Genomic DNA, 15464 nt, shown 5'->3' with positions numbered 1-15464 from the left:
CATATAAACTCTAAGGCTTGGATTTACCAATCAGTTCAATTTTGAGGTTCCTCTCTTTAGCTTCTCTCATCAGCCACCGCTCACAGCCTCAGAAGTCCTTCTCATCATTTCCGTAGCGCATCTCAGAGAACACAGTGCCATCTAGGAAGGAGACAGACATTATAAAGACGTTATAAAATTCTCTGCATTGCTCACTGCCACACTATGCAGGCAGGCACACCGCTCCAGCATGGCTCACACATCCTTTCCTCTGTACCTCAAACCAAAACGAGCAGCGAAGGGAAGGAGCAAAGCTGCCGCTCTTCATGATCATGATCGCATGAGGAAAGGGCGTGTGATCCGTGACTGCCAGCACGGCTGCACCAGAGGAAGGTCATGCTTGACCAATCTGGTGGCCTTTTACGATGGAGTAAAAGGCATCGGTGGACAAGGGAAAGGCGACCGATGTCATTTGCCTGGGCTTGAGCAAGGCCTTTGACACGGTCCCCCACCACATCCTTATCTCCAAACCGGAGGGATGTGGATTTGATGGGTGGACCACTCGATGGATAAGAAACTGGTTGAAAGGCCGCAGACAGAGGGTGGTCATCAATGGCTCTATGTCCAGGTGGAGGCCGGTAACGAGCGGCGTCCCCCAGGGGTCTGTCTTGGGACCGGTGCTCTTTAACATCTTTATCAATGACATCGACGGCGGACTCAAGTGCACCCTCAGCAAGTTTGCTGACGACACCAAGCTGCGTGGTGCGGTCGACACGGTTGAAGGAAGGGATGCCATTCAGAGGGACCTCGAGAGGCTGGAAAGGTGGGCTGGGTGAACCTGATGAGGTTCAACACGGCAAAGTGCAGAGTTTGGCGCTTGGGCCGGAGGAATCCCAGGCATCCCTACAGACTGGAAAGAGCGGTCCTTGAGAGCAGCCCGGTGGAGAAGGACCTGGGGGTCTCGACAGATGAAAAACTTAACATGAGCCAGCAGTGTGCCCCTGTGGCTCGGAAGGCAAATGCTATCCTGGGCTCCACCAAAAGAGGGGTGGCCAGCAGGGACAGGGAGGTGATTGTTCCCCCCTACTCTGCTCTTGTGAGGCCCCATCTGGAGTACTGCGTCCAAGTGTGGAGCCCCCAGTACAAAAAAGACAGGGAGCTGTTGGAAAGGGTCCAGAGGAGGGCCACAAAGATGATCAGGGGACTGGAGCACCTCCCCTATGAAGACAGGCTGAGGGAGCTGGGCTTGTTCAGCCTGGAAAAAAGAAGGCTGCGGGGTGACCTCATTGCAGCATTTCAGTACCTAAAGGGAGCCTGCAGAGGGGAGGGGAATCAACTCTTTGAAAGGGTAGATAACTGCAGGACGAGGGGAAATGGTTTGAAGTTGAGGAAGGGGAGATTTAGGTTGGACATCAGGGGGAAATTCTTTACAGAGAGTGGTGAGGTGCTGGAACAGCTGCCCAGAGAGGCTGTGGATGCCCCGTCCCTGGAAGTGTTCAAGACCAGACTGGAGGGGGCCCTGGGCAGCCTGGTCTAGCATTAAATGAGGAGGTTGGTGGCCCTGCATGTGGCAGGGGGGTTGGAGTTTCATGATCCTTGACGTCCCTTCCAACCCTGGAAGGACCCTGATTAGCTACTGGGCACTTTCTATTCCTAGGTACAATAATGCCAAAACCTGTATTTATGATTACCTTCATCTCAGCAACCACTGAGAAATTCGCAGCATTTGGATCATAAGAAAAATAATCGCCATTCAAAGTATAGTTAGCAGATAACGTCCACGTGCTGACATATGGGGGGAAGAGAGAGCAAGGGGGAAAAAAAGCAGCATGAATTGAAATGCAGTTCCTTCTCAGATTTTGCTCACAGCGATCGCAGACGCATTTCTACATCGGGGGGTGGGGGGGGGGGGGGGGGAGAGGGAACGAGAGCACCGCCTTCGGAACGCAAATTTCCTTCACGAGTCTGCAGACACCGACCGTGGTATCTTTTGTGCAGCCTCAGCACAGCCACAGAGCACACGTGGCACATCTCAGTGAAGGGAACACGGACGACACGTTACTGCAGCATCACCGCCACGAGAACCCCGCACAGCCCACAGCTGCCGGCTGCCCGTCAGCTCCAACCTCCCCCTGGAGGACGTGTAACGGGGCACCGAAATTCGGCCAGGGAAAGGAGAGAGGAATCAGACTAAGGACAAGAACTGCCAAACAGAACGCCGTCCGGAGGACGCTCGCTCTCCCCTCCCCACCCCCACCTCTCCCCCCTCCCACTCCCTCCTCCACCCCCCACAGCTCTCCCTCCCCGCCCGCGCCCACCGGCCCCGCCCACCCCGCTGCCGCCGATCCCGGCCCTCCGGCACCGCCCCGTACGTAAGCGGCACCGACCGCGGGAGGCCCCGGACCCCGCAGGAGCCGACCGCACGGCACAGCCGGGAGGAGCGGACAAGCCCGGCGCGCCGCCCGCCACCGCTCCGCCCTCACGGCCCGCCGCGTGACCGCGCGACTCGGCCGTCACCTGGGCAGGGCGGCCGCGGGGTGAAGCTGGCGGCCGCCATTTTGAGAAAGGGCACGGCAAGTTCAGAGCGGCGGGGAGGCGCGCTGAAGAGCGGTGAAGCCGTTGAGGAGCCATGTTGGCTGTGGGAACGCTGCCGGGCGGAGGCGGCGCGCTTGCAGCGCGGATGGACGGAGCTTCTAACAGTCTAAACTCTTCTAATTCGGTATTTGGTAAATGCTTCATTTACGTATATTGCGCACGTGCAGGCAGGTCGCGAGTCCTTGAAATTCAGAGATCCAAAATTCGTGTAAAAAAAAATGCAGTTAAGGCAAAGCGATGGCAAATGTATTTCTCAGACCTGGGGGAACGTCGTGCTGCTGGCAGCCGCTGCTTCAGCTCGGCCGGCGGCTTTTCCCTGTCGGACAAACAAGGCGAGTACACGAGCACTGTGAAATGAAATCGTACCTGGCTTCGGGCACCTGTTGCGATTCCGTTGGACAAAGGGCGCTCAGTGCTGCGAGTGCTGCGGCAGCTCGGTCACACCGTGGGCATTAGCTGGGAATTACACACAGCCTATTGAGCGCAAGTGGGCACGTGGAAATCGCCTGATAAACAGCGCGTGGCTGGAATTCAGCAGGAGGAGAACTTACACTGGTACCAGGCAACGAGGATGAGGGTGAAATCAAGATCTAAAGAATGTTTGAGTCCTTTTGGAGCTCCGTACGGCAGACCCGACCAATTTCAGTTTAAAGGGGAAGCTCTGAGTCAATGAGGTGAAAATTATTTACGTCCTACCGGGATGCGATGCTGGAGACGGAGCAGCCCGTGGCCTCGCTGGGTTTTTCTCTTGAGGACGGGGTTACACACACACCTACAGGACGCTCTCCTGCTGTGTCGTGGGGATCAGAGCAAACCCCATTGCTGTCTGAATTCGTAAACCACAGAGGTAAGGTTCCTCAGCACAGCTGGATCCACTCCTAGTCCCAGACGCGTTCAGGAGTTTGTGACTAAGGGATCCTACGTGCACAATCAAAGATATAATCAAAGATATAACCTTAGTGAAGCTGACAAAGCTCAAAGCAAACTATTAGTCACTTACTGAGGATCCGTACCAGCAAGGTGCCTTGACATCAAGGTGGAAAGGATCTCTGTGCAGGTGTGACATCAAGAGGCATCCCTGCTCAAGGGTGTAGGAATGGAATGTTGTTTCTGCATTAGATATTAAAAAGGGGGAACTGATCTGAAGAAGAAGAGCACAATGTACTTGTGTTTTGTAACTTGTCCTTAGAAATAGCTGATGTGAAAAAGTAGAAATACCATATATGTTAGTAACATACTTTAGAAATACAGTTGCTGAATTGTGTGATTAATTCTTGCTTGCAAAACTGCAATAGTTCTTAAATGTTCCAAATAGTATAGGTATAGTATTGTGGACTAGAAAGCACATTGTAGGGCTGTTCTGTTTGGATAAGAGACCCTCAGCAAAAGAAAAACAGACTTAACAAACATCAGAGAAGCCAGGGCCTCTACACAAGGCTGGATTGCCTTGCTCTGAGGGTAGGTTGGGTTGCAACAGGCAGGGATCAAGATACTCCCCCCTATCCTCCTTCCAAGCTTATCTCTATGCACGGGCGAGCAGATGTCCAGAAACAGTGACCGAGAGTTGAATGAGCAAGTGTGAGAACTTAACTAATTAGCGATATATGCTTAGCTAGTGTCCGTATGTTTAGTTGAGCGTCAGGAAGATTGTGAACCTGAAGTACTCAGCCAATGAGGAAGCAGGGGAGAAAGTGGTAAGTGTTGAGTTACAGGGCGTAAAAGATGTAACGCTGCTTTCTGCGTGCTCTCCTGCTTGCATGAGTGAGGGGAGGACAAGATAAGGGTTAACCATTGTATAGGAATGTGAGTAAGGAGAGGACAAGATAAGGGTTAACCATTCTATAGGAATGCAGGTAAGCAGGATGTGAGGCCAGCTAAGAAAAGAACATCTCGAAACTCCGTGGTAAACTTGAAGAAACATTACACAAGGAACGAGTCAGGATGGGATTACTTCTGTTGTGGACAATGAGCCTTCATCCCATGACCACCAGAAGGAGGCCCCCACTGCCCACGCGTGCAAGAGGGAGGGACCATATGCTGATGGGTTCTTGGAAATGTAATGAATACGTATACGAATGTTTTTCCAGGAAAATCATTGATTATGTATTAGTTCGGCCTCTATCTGTACCAAGCTTTTGCCCTACGTTGTGCAAGTTAGGAGGAACGATCTGCCTTGCACCCGGTGTCTGCGCAGCACTGATGAAAACATAGCTGCTTTCGTAACTACTTTGTGGTTACAGAGTTTGGTTCCGCACGACAGCGGGAGACCCGGCACTGCAATTGCAAATCAAATCTGCTTTATCAGAGAGACCATCCTGATAAATTATTTGCATATTTCCAAGCAAGGGGAGAGCTTGTCCTGCAGCTACGCAATACAATGCATTTCCATATCCACCCCTGTGCATAGTGTGCAGCATAGTTCTGAGTGCCTGATACGACCCAAGCAAAATCAATTTCTGTAGGTTATTAAAAAATAAAATAAAATTCTTTCCTTTAGTTTCTGCTCCCTGTTCCACTTATTTATGTTCTCCCTTGCTTCATATGTAACTTCCAAACGTGGCATTTTGCAGATAATACCTTTTCCCCCTTTCATCCTGTGATGGCTTCTGATGGTCCCTTGTTTCTCAGTTATAACAGTTGTCATGAGCCCATTCATGTAAGAATTTGGGACTGGAGTTTACTCCATGACTCTTACAATAGTTAGTGTCCCTAGTTGCTATCATGCAGACTGCAGCAATTTATAGCAGATAGATACAGTTACAGTATACACTCCTGAGGGGGGAGCAGGAATGTATGTATTGATGAACATAGATATGCTGTAGTAGATTAACAGGACTGGAGATGGCTGGATACACTTGGTTATTTTCCACATGGAGGACAGGGTTACACACACCCACACACACACACACACCTACAGGACGCTCTCCTGCTGTGTCATGAGGATCAGAGCAAACCCCATTGCTGTCTGAACTCTTCAAACCACAGAGGTAAGGTTCCTCAGCACAGCTGGATCCACTCCTAGTCCCAGACGCGTTCAGGAGTTTGTGACTAAGGGATCCTACGTGCACAATCAAAGATATAACCTTAGTGAAGCTGAGAAAGCAAAGGATCTCTGTGCAGGTGTGACCTCGAGGCATCCCTGCTCAAGAACAGAGCTTGTCCTGCAGCCTGCTGCTGTGCAGGAGAGCTTAAGAGGTGCTTGTGCTGCTCTCTATTTTGGTGGCAAGATGATTGACCCATTGCTGTGCTTTGTTTTTAGGCACATGCTCAATTGGCCCTCAGCTGTTGAGCCAGAGATCTGCTGTGAGTTCTTTCAGCGTCCCAGTTTGAGACGGTTTTGTGATTGCTAACCTGATTTAGCCAGGAGTGTTGCTCACTGTCTTCCTGTGCCAGGCTGAGGGAGGAAGGTGGGAGAAAGGAAGAAAGAAAGGGAGAGAAGGGAGCGCACCATCATACTGGCTTTGCTGGGAAGGAAGCCTGGTAAGAGCAGTGCTGCTGGTCTGAGTCCCAGCTGGCTTTTACCCCTAGGCGGTGCCCTGCAGGTGGGCTGGTGAGGGTTTGGCAGGGATTGCTGCATTCCCTCACACCTCTCCTGCCTATTGTTCCTCTTGTCCCAGCAATTTAACATCTGCCTGCAGCAGAGCAGCAACTGGCCACAGCATGTCGATCTCAGGCAGGGGCTTGGGGAAGCAGCCAGGAGAGGGCAAGGAGCAAGAGATGGGAGTGCAGGGTGAGAGTGAGGTGTCCTCAGCCATCGTCTGTGTGCTGGGAACAAAGAAGCCGCAGGGACGGGAGTTTCTCTCCTCTCCAAGCTGCTTCCCTGGGCCTTGGCTGTTCCCGGCAAGGAGCACTTGCAGGAGCCTGTACCTTTTGCAGAGGTGGCCGTGTATTTCAGCAGGGAGGAGTGGGCCCCACGTCATTTTCAGAGACGCCAAAGGCGTGCTGGGCTCCAAAGGAAGTCGGTATGTGTTGGGCCAGTGTCATTCAGAATTGAAACAGGGACACGCTGACATGCACCAGAGTGGGCTCATGCTTGACATCTTGTAAACAGGGTTGAAAAGAAACCTCAAAATAAACACACGCAGCCTTTGTAAACCGTCCCCTCCAAAATCAACACATTTTGCACAGCCAGAGGTGCCTTCCCAGTCTTCTGCCTGTTGGCAGTTTTACTTCCTCTGTTTTTTTTCAGATCACAGCAGAGTGAGTCTGCGTGCGTCAGTGGAAGAGCTGCCTTCGGGGAGGTGCAGATGCAGTCAGCCGTTGTGGAATTCATCTTGAACCTCTCAGATGTCCTCTTCCGCTCCAAATCCAGCCCGCTCATTGGAGATAGAGCGAGTGAATGTCTTCCTCCATTAGCTTTAGCTTGATCAGACACCTTGATCAAGTTCAGATCTCCCCCAAGGTACTTGACATATGCTTCTACTGTCGAGGAGACAACAGACTTCTGGGCTGATACAAGAATATGGCAAATGTGGCTACCAGTATCTTTCCGGGAAGCCAGGGATGCTCTACGAGAACACATAGCTGAAAGTTTGGCTGCTGCTGTTAGATCCTCACATTGACAGGCTGTACAGAGTAACTTAAATCCGTCCCCCTACTCTCTCTTTTCTTTCTAAAATCACTTTCTTCAGTGCTTCTGTGTGCTTTTGCACTTGAGCTATCTTGCAGTACGACACAATGCATGATCCGTTGATCCTTACAAGCATCTTAGAAGACAAATAGCAAGCAGCAGATTTAAAGAAAGCTCTTGGTATTCATTAGCGTTGATGCTGAGAAACAGAGTCTTGCACTTAATGTGAGATACTCTGACAGCTGCTTTCCTGGTTGTTTCTTCTGCGCAGCGTCTATAGGTTAATCAGCAGGGCTGTCCAGCTGCATGGCAAAGACTGCACCGGCCCTGCAGCTGTTGCCCAGTTCTCCGCCTGCACTGCAGAGTTGAGCTTAGGTGCTAAGAGTGAGGAAATAACTGCAACGTGTTTGTGCCCAGCCCTGGAACCTACAGCTTTCCTTGAGTAACTGCTAAGACCGGAAGCGCACCTGGTCCAGTGGAAAGAAACGGGCCTGCACCAGGAAGAAAGTTTCCTCTGCATGTTAGATGAGTAAGTGTGAAGAGCACAAGCAATTATTATTCCGAAGGAGCGCTGAGTTTGTTCCATCTACTTTGATACCCCGACCTTCCCATGAAATTTGCACAGTCACTGCAGTTATTGCCACTGGTGGAGTAGAGATAGCTGCTTTTCCAGAATATTTGCTGCTTCCCATTTGATACGAGCGTTGCTCTTCTTTGGATAGCACAGTTGCTGTAAGTCCAGCTTTTGTTCCTACTGGAAGGCAGTTCTTATGTCAGCAGGATGCAGGGGTTAACTTGGTTGAACAGGAACAGCCCACAGCAGGCTGAGCTCTACCAGGGGAAGATCGACATGCAAAGCACCTGAGCCATAAGATGATCCAGGCTGTAGAATGGAGCATATCACGTTGGCTCGTTGTTTAATGATTCAGACGTTCACGTTGTCTGCTTCCCCACAAGCAGAAGGGTCGGGGAATGTCACAGTGTATCAGCTAAGCTTGGCAATACTGCTGTGGCAAGGCAGCCCCTCTGAGCACAGCGTCTCAACCTGGGCCAGCCTTCAAGAGGGGACAGCATTCCCCAGCCTGCTTTAAGCCATCCCAAGTTGGTCTAGTTGGATGTCTGTGTACCATTTGGCCCGAAGCCTGGCTACTCAGGTACAGCTGACAAACACATGAGGCTGTGCACACATTACCCAGGAGCTGTGATGTTAAAGAGAGAAGTAGTAGGAATGGATCCAGCCAGGATGTTGATGTGAGGGGATGATACGCTTCCCTCCCACGCCTCTTATCGCACGAGAAAGGCCTTATGAATGCCTGCTCTGTAGGCAGTGGCAAAGAAGGACCGCTCTGAGAGCAGACTCCTCGTGCTCACCTGCGCTGCCCTGCACCGAGAGGCTTCAGAGATCCTAGCAGCTGGCATTGTGAGCTACTTTGGTAGAAGTTTAAAGGTTTGTCTCCAAAACCAAGCACAGGCTGTAAGCAGGCCAAGAGCAAGGCGTAGACCGTCGCTGGCTTTGTTCTGGGCACTGCAGTGCTCTGTGACCAAGAATTACCACCAGGAGCTGTTCTACCGGCTGTGCCCACACCTCGCTGGCATATGTGGCTGAGAAGCCCGTGCACGTGGCCAGCCAGGAGCTGCTGCCCTTCTGACCACCTCACTCAATAACTCCTCTCTGCGTGGGTGCACATGCTGGAAGCTATTACTCAAGGAATAATACAAAGATAAGAAATAAGCACTAAACAGGGCTTATTGTCACGAGGTAACTAGACAAGAGGAATGAAAAAATGCATGCTGTATTTTGATTACAAATACGTAAGCACAAGCCCTGTGTGGGGCCTGGTTCAGCAGTTCAGCTTGCCTTCGTGCACTTTGCCTGGTCGTAGGGAAAGTGGCAGGGTCTGATGCAGTGGCGGAGTTGTATGGACGCTGTGTTTGTTGCTCCGCATCCAAAAGTGCAGCAGTTTCTGGAGAGCCAGGTGGGACCTATAGGTGATGGTCCTCTCGCCACCGAGCGTCCAGTTGCCAGCAGTGGGTGAGTTCACTGGGACTTTGGGGATGGGAGGTGCCAGCCAGCAAGCCTTCAATTTCTGCGATTAAATTCAGGCTTGGAAGCGCGCTACGCTACGTGGGAAATACAGTTGGTGCAGGAAAGGGGATGTCCTTAGCCGAGGTACTGGCAAACTGAAGGAAAGCAGATGAAACTGGAGATCTATCAACAAAAATGTAAGCAGGTGACACTTGACTTGGCAGGTTTGTGGGAAGGTCAGCTTCCCCATGTTTGTATTTCAGCCATCACCCTCCATACCGGAGAGGCTTTCTTTGCTCGGCTTGCTTAATTGCAGCACGTTTCGCATGCATGGATAGCCTGTGCGATAGCGCCCTTGATCCAGACCCCATTTCCACATTGCATCTCGTCCTCAATGGCCTGAGGTGTCGTGGGAGCACAGAGCTGTAAATATTTCCCTCTTGGGGTAGCTGAAGCACTATGAAAGTCTGCCAGGCGAAGCTGTGGCTGCTCCATCCCTGGAGGTGGATGGGGCTCTGGGCCGCATGACCGCGTGGGTGGCATCCCTGCCCACGGCAGTGGGGCTGGGGTTCTAAGCTCTTTACTGTCCCTTCCAACCCAAGGCATTCTATGAGTCTGCGTTTCCATGACGTAAGCACCCTGGTGCAGTGCGTCACAAGAGCGGCAGCCCGCGGGGAGCCGCCACCCGGAATCTCGGAGCCGTGAGGTCACAATGCCCCGTCCTCTGACTGTGCTGTGCTGTGCCGCAGGCTTCGCTCTGTGCGACACTCACTGTGGCTGCAGCGGTGGTGTTGGAAGCATGGTGCGAGTGTGGGGGGCCATGGCCCCTGCCTGCCTTGTCCTCTTCCTCCTACTGATGGCCATGTGTTTCCGGGAGACCTGTGCTGCTCCGTGGCGAGCACCGGGAGCAGGTGGGTGGGCAGAAATGGGACCCAAACTGAGCAGCACTGGCGGCAAGAAGTCAGGCTGCGTCCCCACGGCCCTGTGCCACACTTCCCTGGGGCCTGCCTTCCACGGGGGTGGTGTTGGGCAGGGGGTGATGGGCAGCACCGCAGGAGCCGAGCGGAGCCCGTGGCAGCGCTGCTCCCCAGAGCCGGCTCCAGCCATGCCGGGCTGTGGCTCTGCTGCTTGCTGGCTGGAGCACAGCCTTCATCCTGGGAGATGTCCTGGGGAGAGCTCAGACGATGTGTGCTGGGAAAAGCGTGAGCATTTCTGCTCCAGGCTCGCGGTACTCCTGGTACCATAGATGAATGCCAGTTTCCAGCACGGAGCCCCGGCCCACAGCCCAGGGGAGGAGACAGGCGTGCTTTCCTCCAGTGCTTCAGCGTGACCTTCCTGGTCATTAGCGGCCTCCCAGGAAGAAAGCCCCGGGGGGCTGCATCTTCTTCCCTGCGGTCCGTGAGGGATGTGGCACACGGCTTGGGGAGAGTACTGTGTACGCTGCCAGTGCCAGCCTACAGGTCACCCTGGCCGCTCTGCAACTTTGGAGACCTGAGTCCTTCTCCCGTGCCGTTCCACGACCCACATCCAGTGACTGAGGGAGAAGGAGATCACACCATGCAATGGGAATTGCTCTCGTCTGTTCTTGATTCTAGATGATGCGCTTGGTGCTCCCTTTGCAAATGATCGTTTGGGTCCGGATTTTGTGGCTGTGCCTGTGGGGCAACCCAGAGGTAAGTTGTGTATGTTAACTTGGAGGCAGAAACGTTCACGCTCTCCTAGTTTACTTGGGTGCAATTTTACTTAAGATCCTCTCAAGATCTTCCAAGCCTGTTTGTGCCTTGAAGGGCATGCACAGTGGAGCCGTGAGTATTTCTTTACTTGGAGAGCTGCCACATTTCAGTGGGAAGGTTACCGCTGCCCCTCCTCAGCTGAGAGAGCCCAGAGCTTTGTATCTGGGCCGTGGCATTCCCTGGCCCACCGCCAGAGCCTACTGGTCACTCAGGGAAAAGGAGGCCCCCACACGTGCTGGAAGCTCTCCTCACCTGTGTCTGATCACACTTGTGCCTGCAGGCCCTGCTGGTGAATCAACAGAAGAGGATCCTGTCTACGAATCTGAGGGGGATGCTGGAGGTAAGTCACCAGGTTTCATTTCCTTGCTATTAGATGATATTTGGCTGGGATAGTTCAGCAAGGCAGTGGCGTACCAAAGCCTAGGTTTCATCAGTCCGTGCGGTTGAGGTTAGAGCTGGGGTGAGCTCCAGGAGGGCGTTCCTCTGGGCAGTTCTGCACGGGGTTAGTTGTGTATGACGGTGGTGCTCCTGCAGGCAGCCAGGAACTGTTTCCAAGGTGCTCCTGTGCGGAAGGGAGAGAATAGTGTTGCTAAGGAATTCCCGGCATTAATTGCATCCTGTGTCATTCTGCCTGGAAGGATGTTTAATGGGAGTTGTTCTGTCCTGCGTTTGTTTGCAGATGTGACTGGAGCAGGCGATCCAGGATCCGCTCTGAGCTCTGGTCCCGAAACTCTGGAGGATGGCATGGGTAAGTCATGGCTTTGTAATTCCTGCGAGAGCTTTCATTGCCCATTTCAGTGCCGTTTCATGGCACGATCCCCCATATGCTCTGCTACTCAGTGATGCTGTAGTGTATGAGTGAAACTTTTCACGGGTCTCTGGTTGCAGAAGTGCCCCCATGGATGTCTTTGCCCGGTCGTTCGTTTCCTCCCGCGCTGGAGCCCAGCTGGAATCCCAGCGGTGAGTAGTTTGTCTTTACTGACTCCGCTGACTCACAGCTGGTCTCCAAAACTTCATGCACGTGATATTTGACTTCGTACATTCTGTACAGGTCCGGAAAGAGGAAAGGATGAACCCAGAAGAGGAAGATACTCCCCGGGCTCATCCCGTCTCCTAAAGGATCTGCTGAAGGAAATGGAGAAGGCAGCGCGTGGTAGGTATACGTCAGTGTGTTCACCGTGAGACCTGGGAAGCTGAGGTCTGACGTTCATGTGTGGACAAGCCGTAGCCTGCACAGCAGGAAGGGATCGCGCAGAGCCATGCTGCGGTGGTGTTCCATGTAACGCCTTGCAGGCACTGTCGAGCACCAGAGATGGTCTGCTGCCACTCTGCATCCAGCCGAGACCCAGCGGCAGCTGCTCCCCCAGCACGACCATTACTTGTCAGAGCTGCTTTGTGCAGACGCTGGCACCCAGATGGCACACAGATGGCGAGTGCCGTGCTTCTGTTCATACAAAGCCCTCTGTGCAGCTGAGCAAGTTGAAGGCAGGAGGAGCATCCCGATCAGGGATGGCTGCCTTTGCTAATGCTGGAAATGAGCTGGAGACGCTGATTCTGAAGGTGCTTGTGCTGGAGCTTGAATTTCAGCCTGCAGATAGCTGGCTGTGGTGGGTGGAACGTGATGGGTGGTGATGCTCACAGCACAGGGTGTGAGGGCCTTGTGTAGGAGCTGATTCCTGAGGAGGCATGAGAGGGTCGGCACCCTCCAGTTCCTGGGAGGGCCCAAATGCCCTTGGGCAACGGAGGGGGTGACAGTGGATGCGGGGGGCTGGGACCAGCAGACTTTGCCTGAGCTCGGGATTGGAGTAGCTCAGTTCCCGATGAGAGCACATCACGTCCAAGCTTACTGTCCTGCTTTCCTTCTAAAGGAACTGACCAAGAAACTGAGCAGGATGCACTGCAGGAAGGCAGCCATCCCACACTGCCGGTCTCGGACAGTGGAACGCAGGCAGCGCCAACAACTGGCATGCCAGGTAATTTCTGTCCCGCGCTCATCCAGCGTCACTAACCAGAGTCGCTGTGTGCCTGCAGGCTCTTGCTGCCTGCCCTTGCACACAAGGTCAGCAGCCAAACCTGGGCGTGTGAGCACAGAGCACGTGTAAAAGAAGCCAGGGATGGCTCTCTGAAAATGGCTGGCCTCAGTGGGGTGTGGAGAGTTGTTCCAGCGGCGTGCCAGAGAAGGTACTTGCAGACCTCTGTGACGCTGCTCAGCTCCCACCACTCGCAGTTCCCGGAGAGTTGTGAGCTTTGCCCTTTTGCAACAAAGCCACCCGAGGGCGATGAGCGGGGTCCTGTGTGGCAGGAGCCTGCAGGAGTGTTTCTCCCCTGGGCTGGCTCCGGCTGTGCCCTGCGCTGGCTGCAGCCCGACCTTGAGCCCGGGGGGTGTCCTGCGGGAGAGCTCAGGACACGCGCGCTGGGGAAAGCGTGAGGGATTCTGCTCTGCAGTGCTCCCCACAGACAAAGCGCAGATCCCAGGGCACAGCCCTCGGCCCAGAGGAAGACACGGGTAGTGCCTGTGCAGCCTCTCCCTACCCAACGAGAGGTGGAAGCGATCCTACTTGTCCCCTGGTGCTTAGGCACCAGAGGCAGAGGCACCCGCTAGTGAAGCTCTCTTGGGTCCGTGAAGCACACTGAGAGATCATCTGTAGCGCAGGTGAAGGTAACGTGGGACATTGTCTCGTTTCTTCCAGGGATGAATGCCGGGAAAAGCACAGAGGCTGCTGTTCACAAATCTGTGCGGAAGCGCCACATTGCAGCCATGGTGATGTTCTCAGCTGTGCTGCTGTCTGCGCTGGTGCTGGCCTGTGGTGCTGTGATATGGATGTGCAAAAAATACCCGTGAGTTGGCTTTTCCCCAAAACACCTGATTGCTGCATTTGGCAACGAAGCATTTGTAGTGCCAGGATCCTGGACGGCCAAATCAGCTGCTGGCAGTACACTGCCAGGACTTACGTTGCCAAGTCTTTCAAGTTTCCGCTTATTTCCTGTCCGTGAGTAGTGCTTTCTGAAACTCCTTCTCACAGAGTGTGCAAGAGAGAAGAGAAAGCAGCAGAACCAGCTCATCCTGAGACCAACTAGGAGCAAGTTCCAACTGGAGGTGAGGGCAGAATGGAGCTGGGAGAGGCAACAAAAGAGACTCTTGCCCCATCCAACAAGAATCTCAGCAATAGTTCCGGTCCATTCCATTCTGCCATCCAAGAGGCCAAAGGTCTTCAAAGTCATCTGGAAGGCCTGGAGCGTGAACTCAGAGCCGCGAAAGAGGTCCACGGGTCAGCGGACGGCCCTGAAAGTGAGAGCGGAGAATCAGCAGCAGAGCTTTTGTCCTTCATCCTGCACTCTCCAGGACAAGTATCACCAATAATTTGAAGATTCTTAGCTCGCCATAGCTACAACCCTGTTGAGGGTCCTGATGAGGACCCAGAAAGCGAGCTTCCTCCGAGCACCGGACAATACGTTAACGTCTTTGGAGATGTGGATGAGGATGGCTGGTTCAGGGAGAGCTGACAGATGGCACGGGAGGACTGGTCCCTTCCAGTCTGGTTGCAGAGGTTTCAGATGATGAACTAGATACACCTCAAGTTCCTGACAGAATTCCTGCATTACTCCGTCTGCAAGACCAGCCCCTGCTCCACTCGATGTTCCGGTGGAGCGTGTGCAGGATGTGGATGAGCTCCTTCAAACCAAAACCAAAACCAACCAATTAAACACCCACAATAAAACAATCAAACAAACAAAAAACCCTACGCTGTTCTTTTTCTTGGATAAACGGCTGTTTACGAGGGTGGATAGTGATAGGACATGGAGGAGTGGTTTTAGACCGAGACAGGGGAGGATTAGGCTAGATATTAGGAGGAAGTTTTTTCACACAGAGGGTGGTGGAGCACTGGAGCAGGCTGCCCAAGGAGGTTGTGGATGCCCCATCCCCAGAAGCATTCAAGGCCAGGCTGGAGGTGGCTCTGGGCAGCCTGGGCTAGTGGTAGCCTGGTTGGTGACCCTACAAGTAGCAGGCGGGTTGAAAGTAGATGAGCACTGTGGTCCTTTTCAACCCAGGCCTTTATATGATTCCATGATTATATGATTGTATCAGACGTCGGGGCAGTAATGTGGAAGAAACAAGCCTTGAAGTTAAGCTTGGTTTGCTCTGCCCCTCATACACCTGATAATTGCACCCCTTGCTTGGCAGATGGCCTTTCTGTGGGGTGTAGATGAGGAAAGGGGAGGAGGAGAATAAAGCAGCAGTTTTGTCCCAGAGCTTTTGTTTCACTGGGGTCTGGCCCTATTTTCTGAAACTAAGAGACAGCGTGTGGAAGAAGGACAGGGAGAGGTGCAAGGAGGTTTTGTTCTTGGTGCTGACTCCAGCCTGCTGCTTGCTGCTGGGAAAGGCGTGCTTGGCTCCAAGGGAGGATGTATGGTGGAGAGCCAGCAGCTGGCAGGTTTGGGATCCCCAGGATGCCCAGCAACAAAGGGCAACAGCCCAAGCAAGAGCTGGGGTGATTTGTTTTTAAACTGCATCCACTTACGTCCTGTCCCGCTGCATCTGCCATATGTCTCCCCGTTTCCT

General features: G+C 53.1%; 1 protein-coding gene and 1 pseudogene across 6 annotated transcripts in view; one reads left to right on the top strand and one right to left on the bottom strand.

Moving 5' to 3' along the window:
• The window catches only part of LOC149915105 (uncharacterized), a 23056-nt pseudogene extending 19760 nt beyond the window's left edge, over positions 1–3296 (bottom strand). Inside the window, exons 1-3 of the transcript XR_016459714.1 lie at positions 2311–3296; positions 1671–1764; positions 28–141 (exon numbers count right to left, since the gene is read on the bottom strand). The product of XR_016459714.1 is annotated as an uncharacterized LOC149915105 (transcript). The remainder of the gene's footprint in view (positions 1–27; positions 142–1670; positions 1765–2310) is intronic.
• On the top strand, positions 3284–15464 carry LOC149915104 (uncharacterized). 5 transcript variants are annotated; one of them, XM_090123925.1, is made up of 11 exons: positions 6772–9176; positions 9248–9367; positions 9920–10081; positions 10766–10843; positions 11184–11243; positions 11583–11651; positions 11792–11863; positions 11955–12056; positions 12772–12876; positions 13594–13741; positions 13927–15464. In XM_090123925.1, the coding sequence occupies exons 2-11, from the start codon at positions 9340–9342 to the stop codon at positions 13979–13981; spliced, it is 879 nt and encodes a 292-aa protein (XP_089980051.1). In that variant the 5' UTR covers positions 6772–9176; positions 9248–9339; the 3' UTR covers positions 13982–15464. The 5 variants fall into 5 exon arrangements, with proteins under 5 accessions (XP_089980053.1, XP_089980052.1, XP_089980051.1 ...); XM_090123927.1 differs by lacking the exons at positions 9248–9367; positions 9920–10081 and adding an exon at positions 3284–3421 and having other exon boundaries at positions 6764–6909; positions 13927–15092; XM_090123926.1 differs by lacking the exons at positions 9248–9367; positions 9920–10081 and adding an exon at positions 5856–6054 and having other exon boundaries at positions 6764–6909; positions 13927–15092.

This window comes from Phasianus colchicus, chromosome 24, assembly GCF_987193195.1.
Source record: "Phasianus colchicus chromosome 24, bPhaCol1.hap1.1, whole genome shotgun sequence".
NCBI lineage: Eukaryota > Metazoa > Chordata > Aves > Galliformes > Phasianidae > Phasianus > Phasianus colchicus.
The sequence above is the reverse complement of the archived record's forward strand: the minus strand, read 5'-3'. Positions and strand labels throughout refer to the sequence as shown.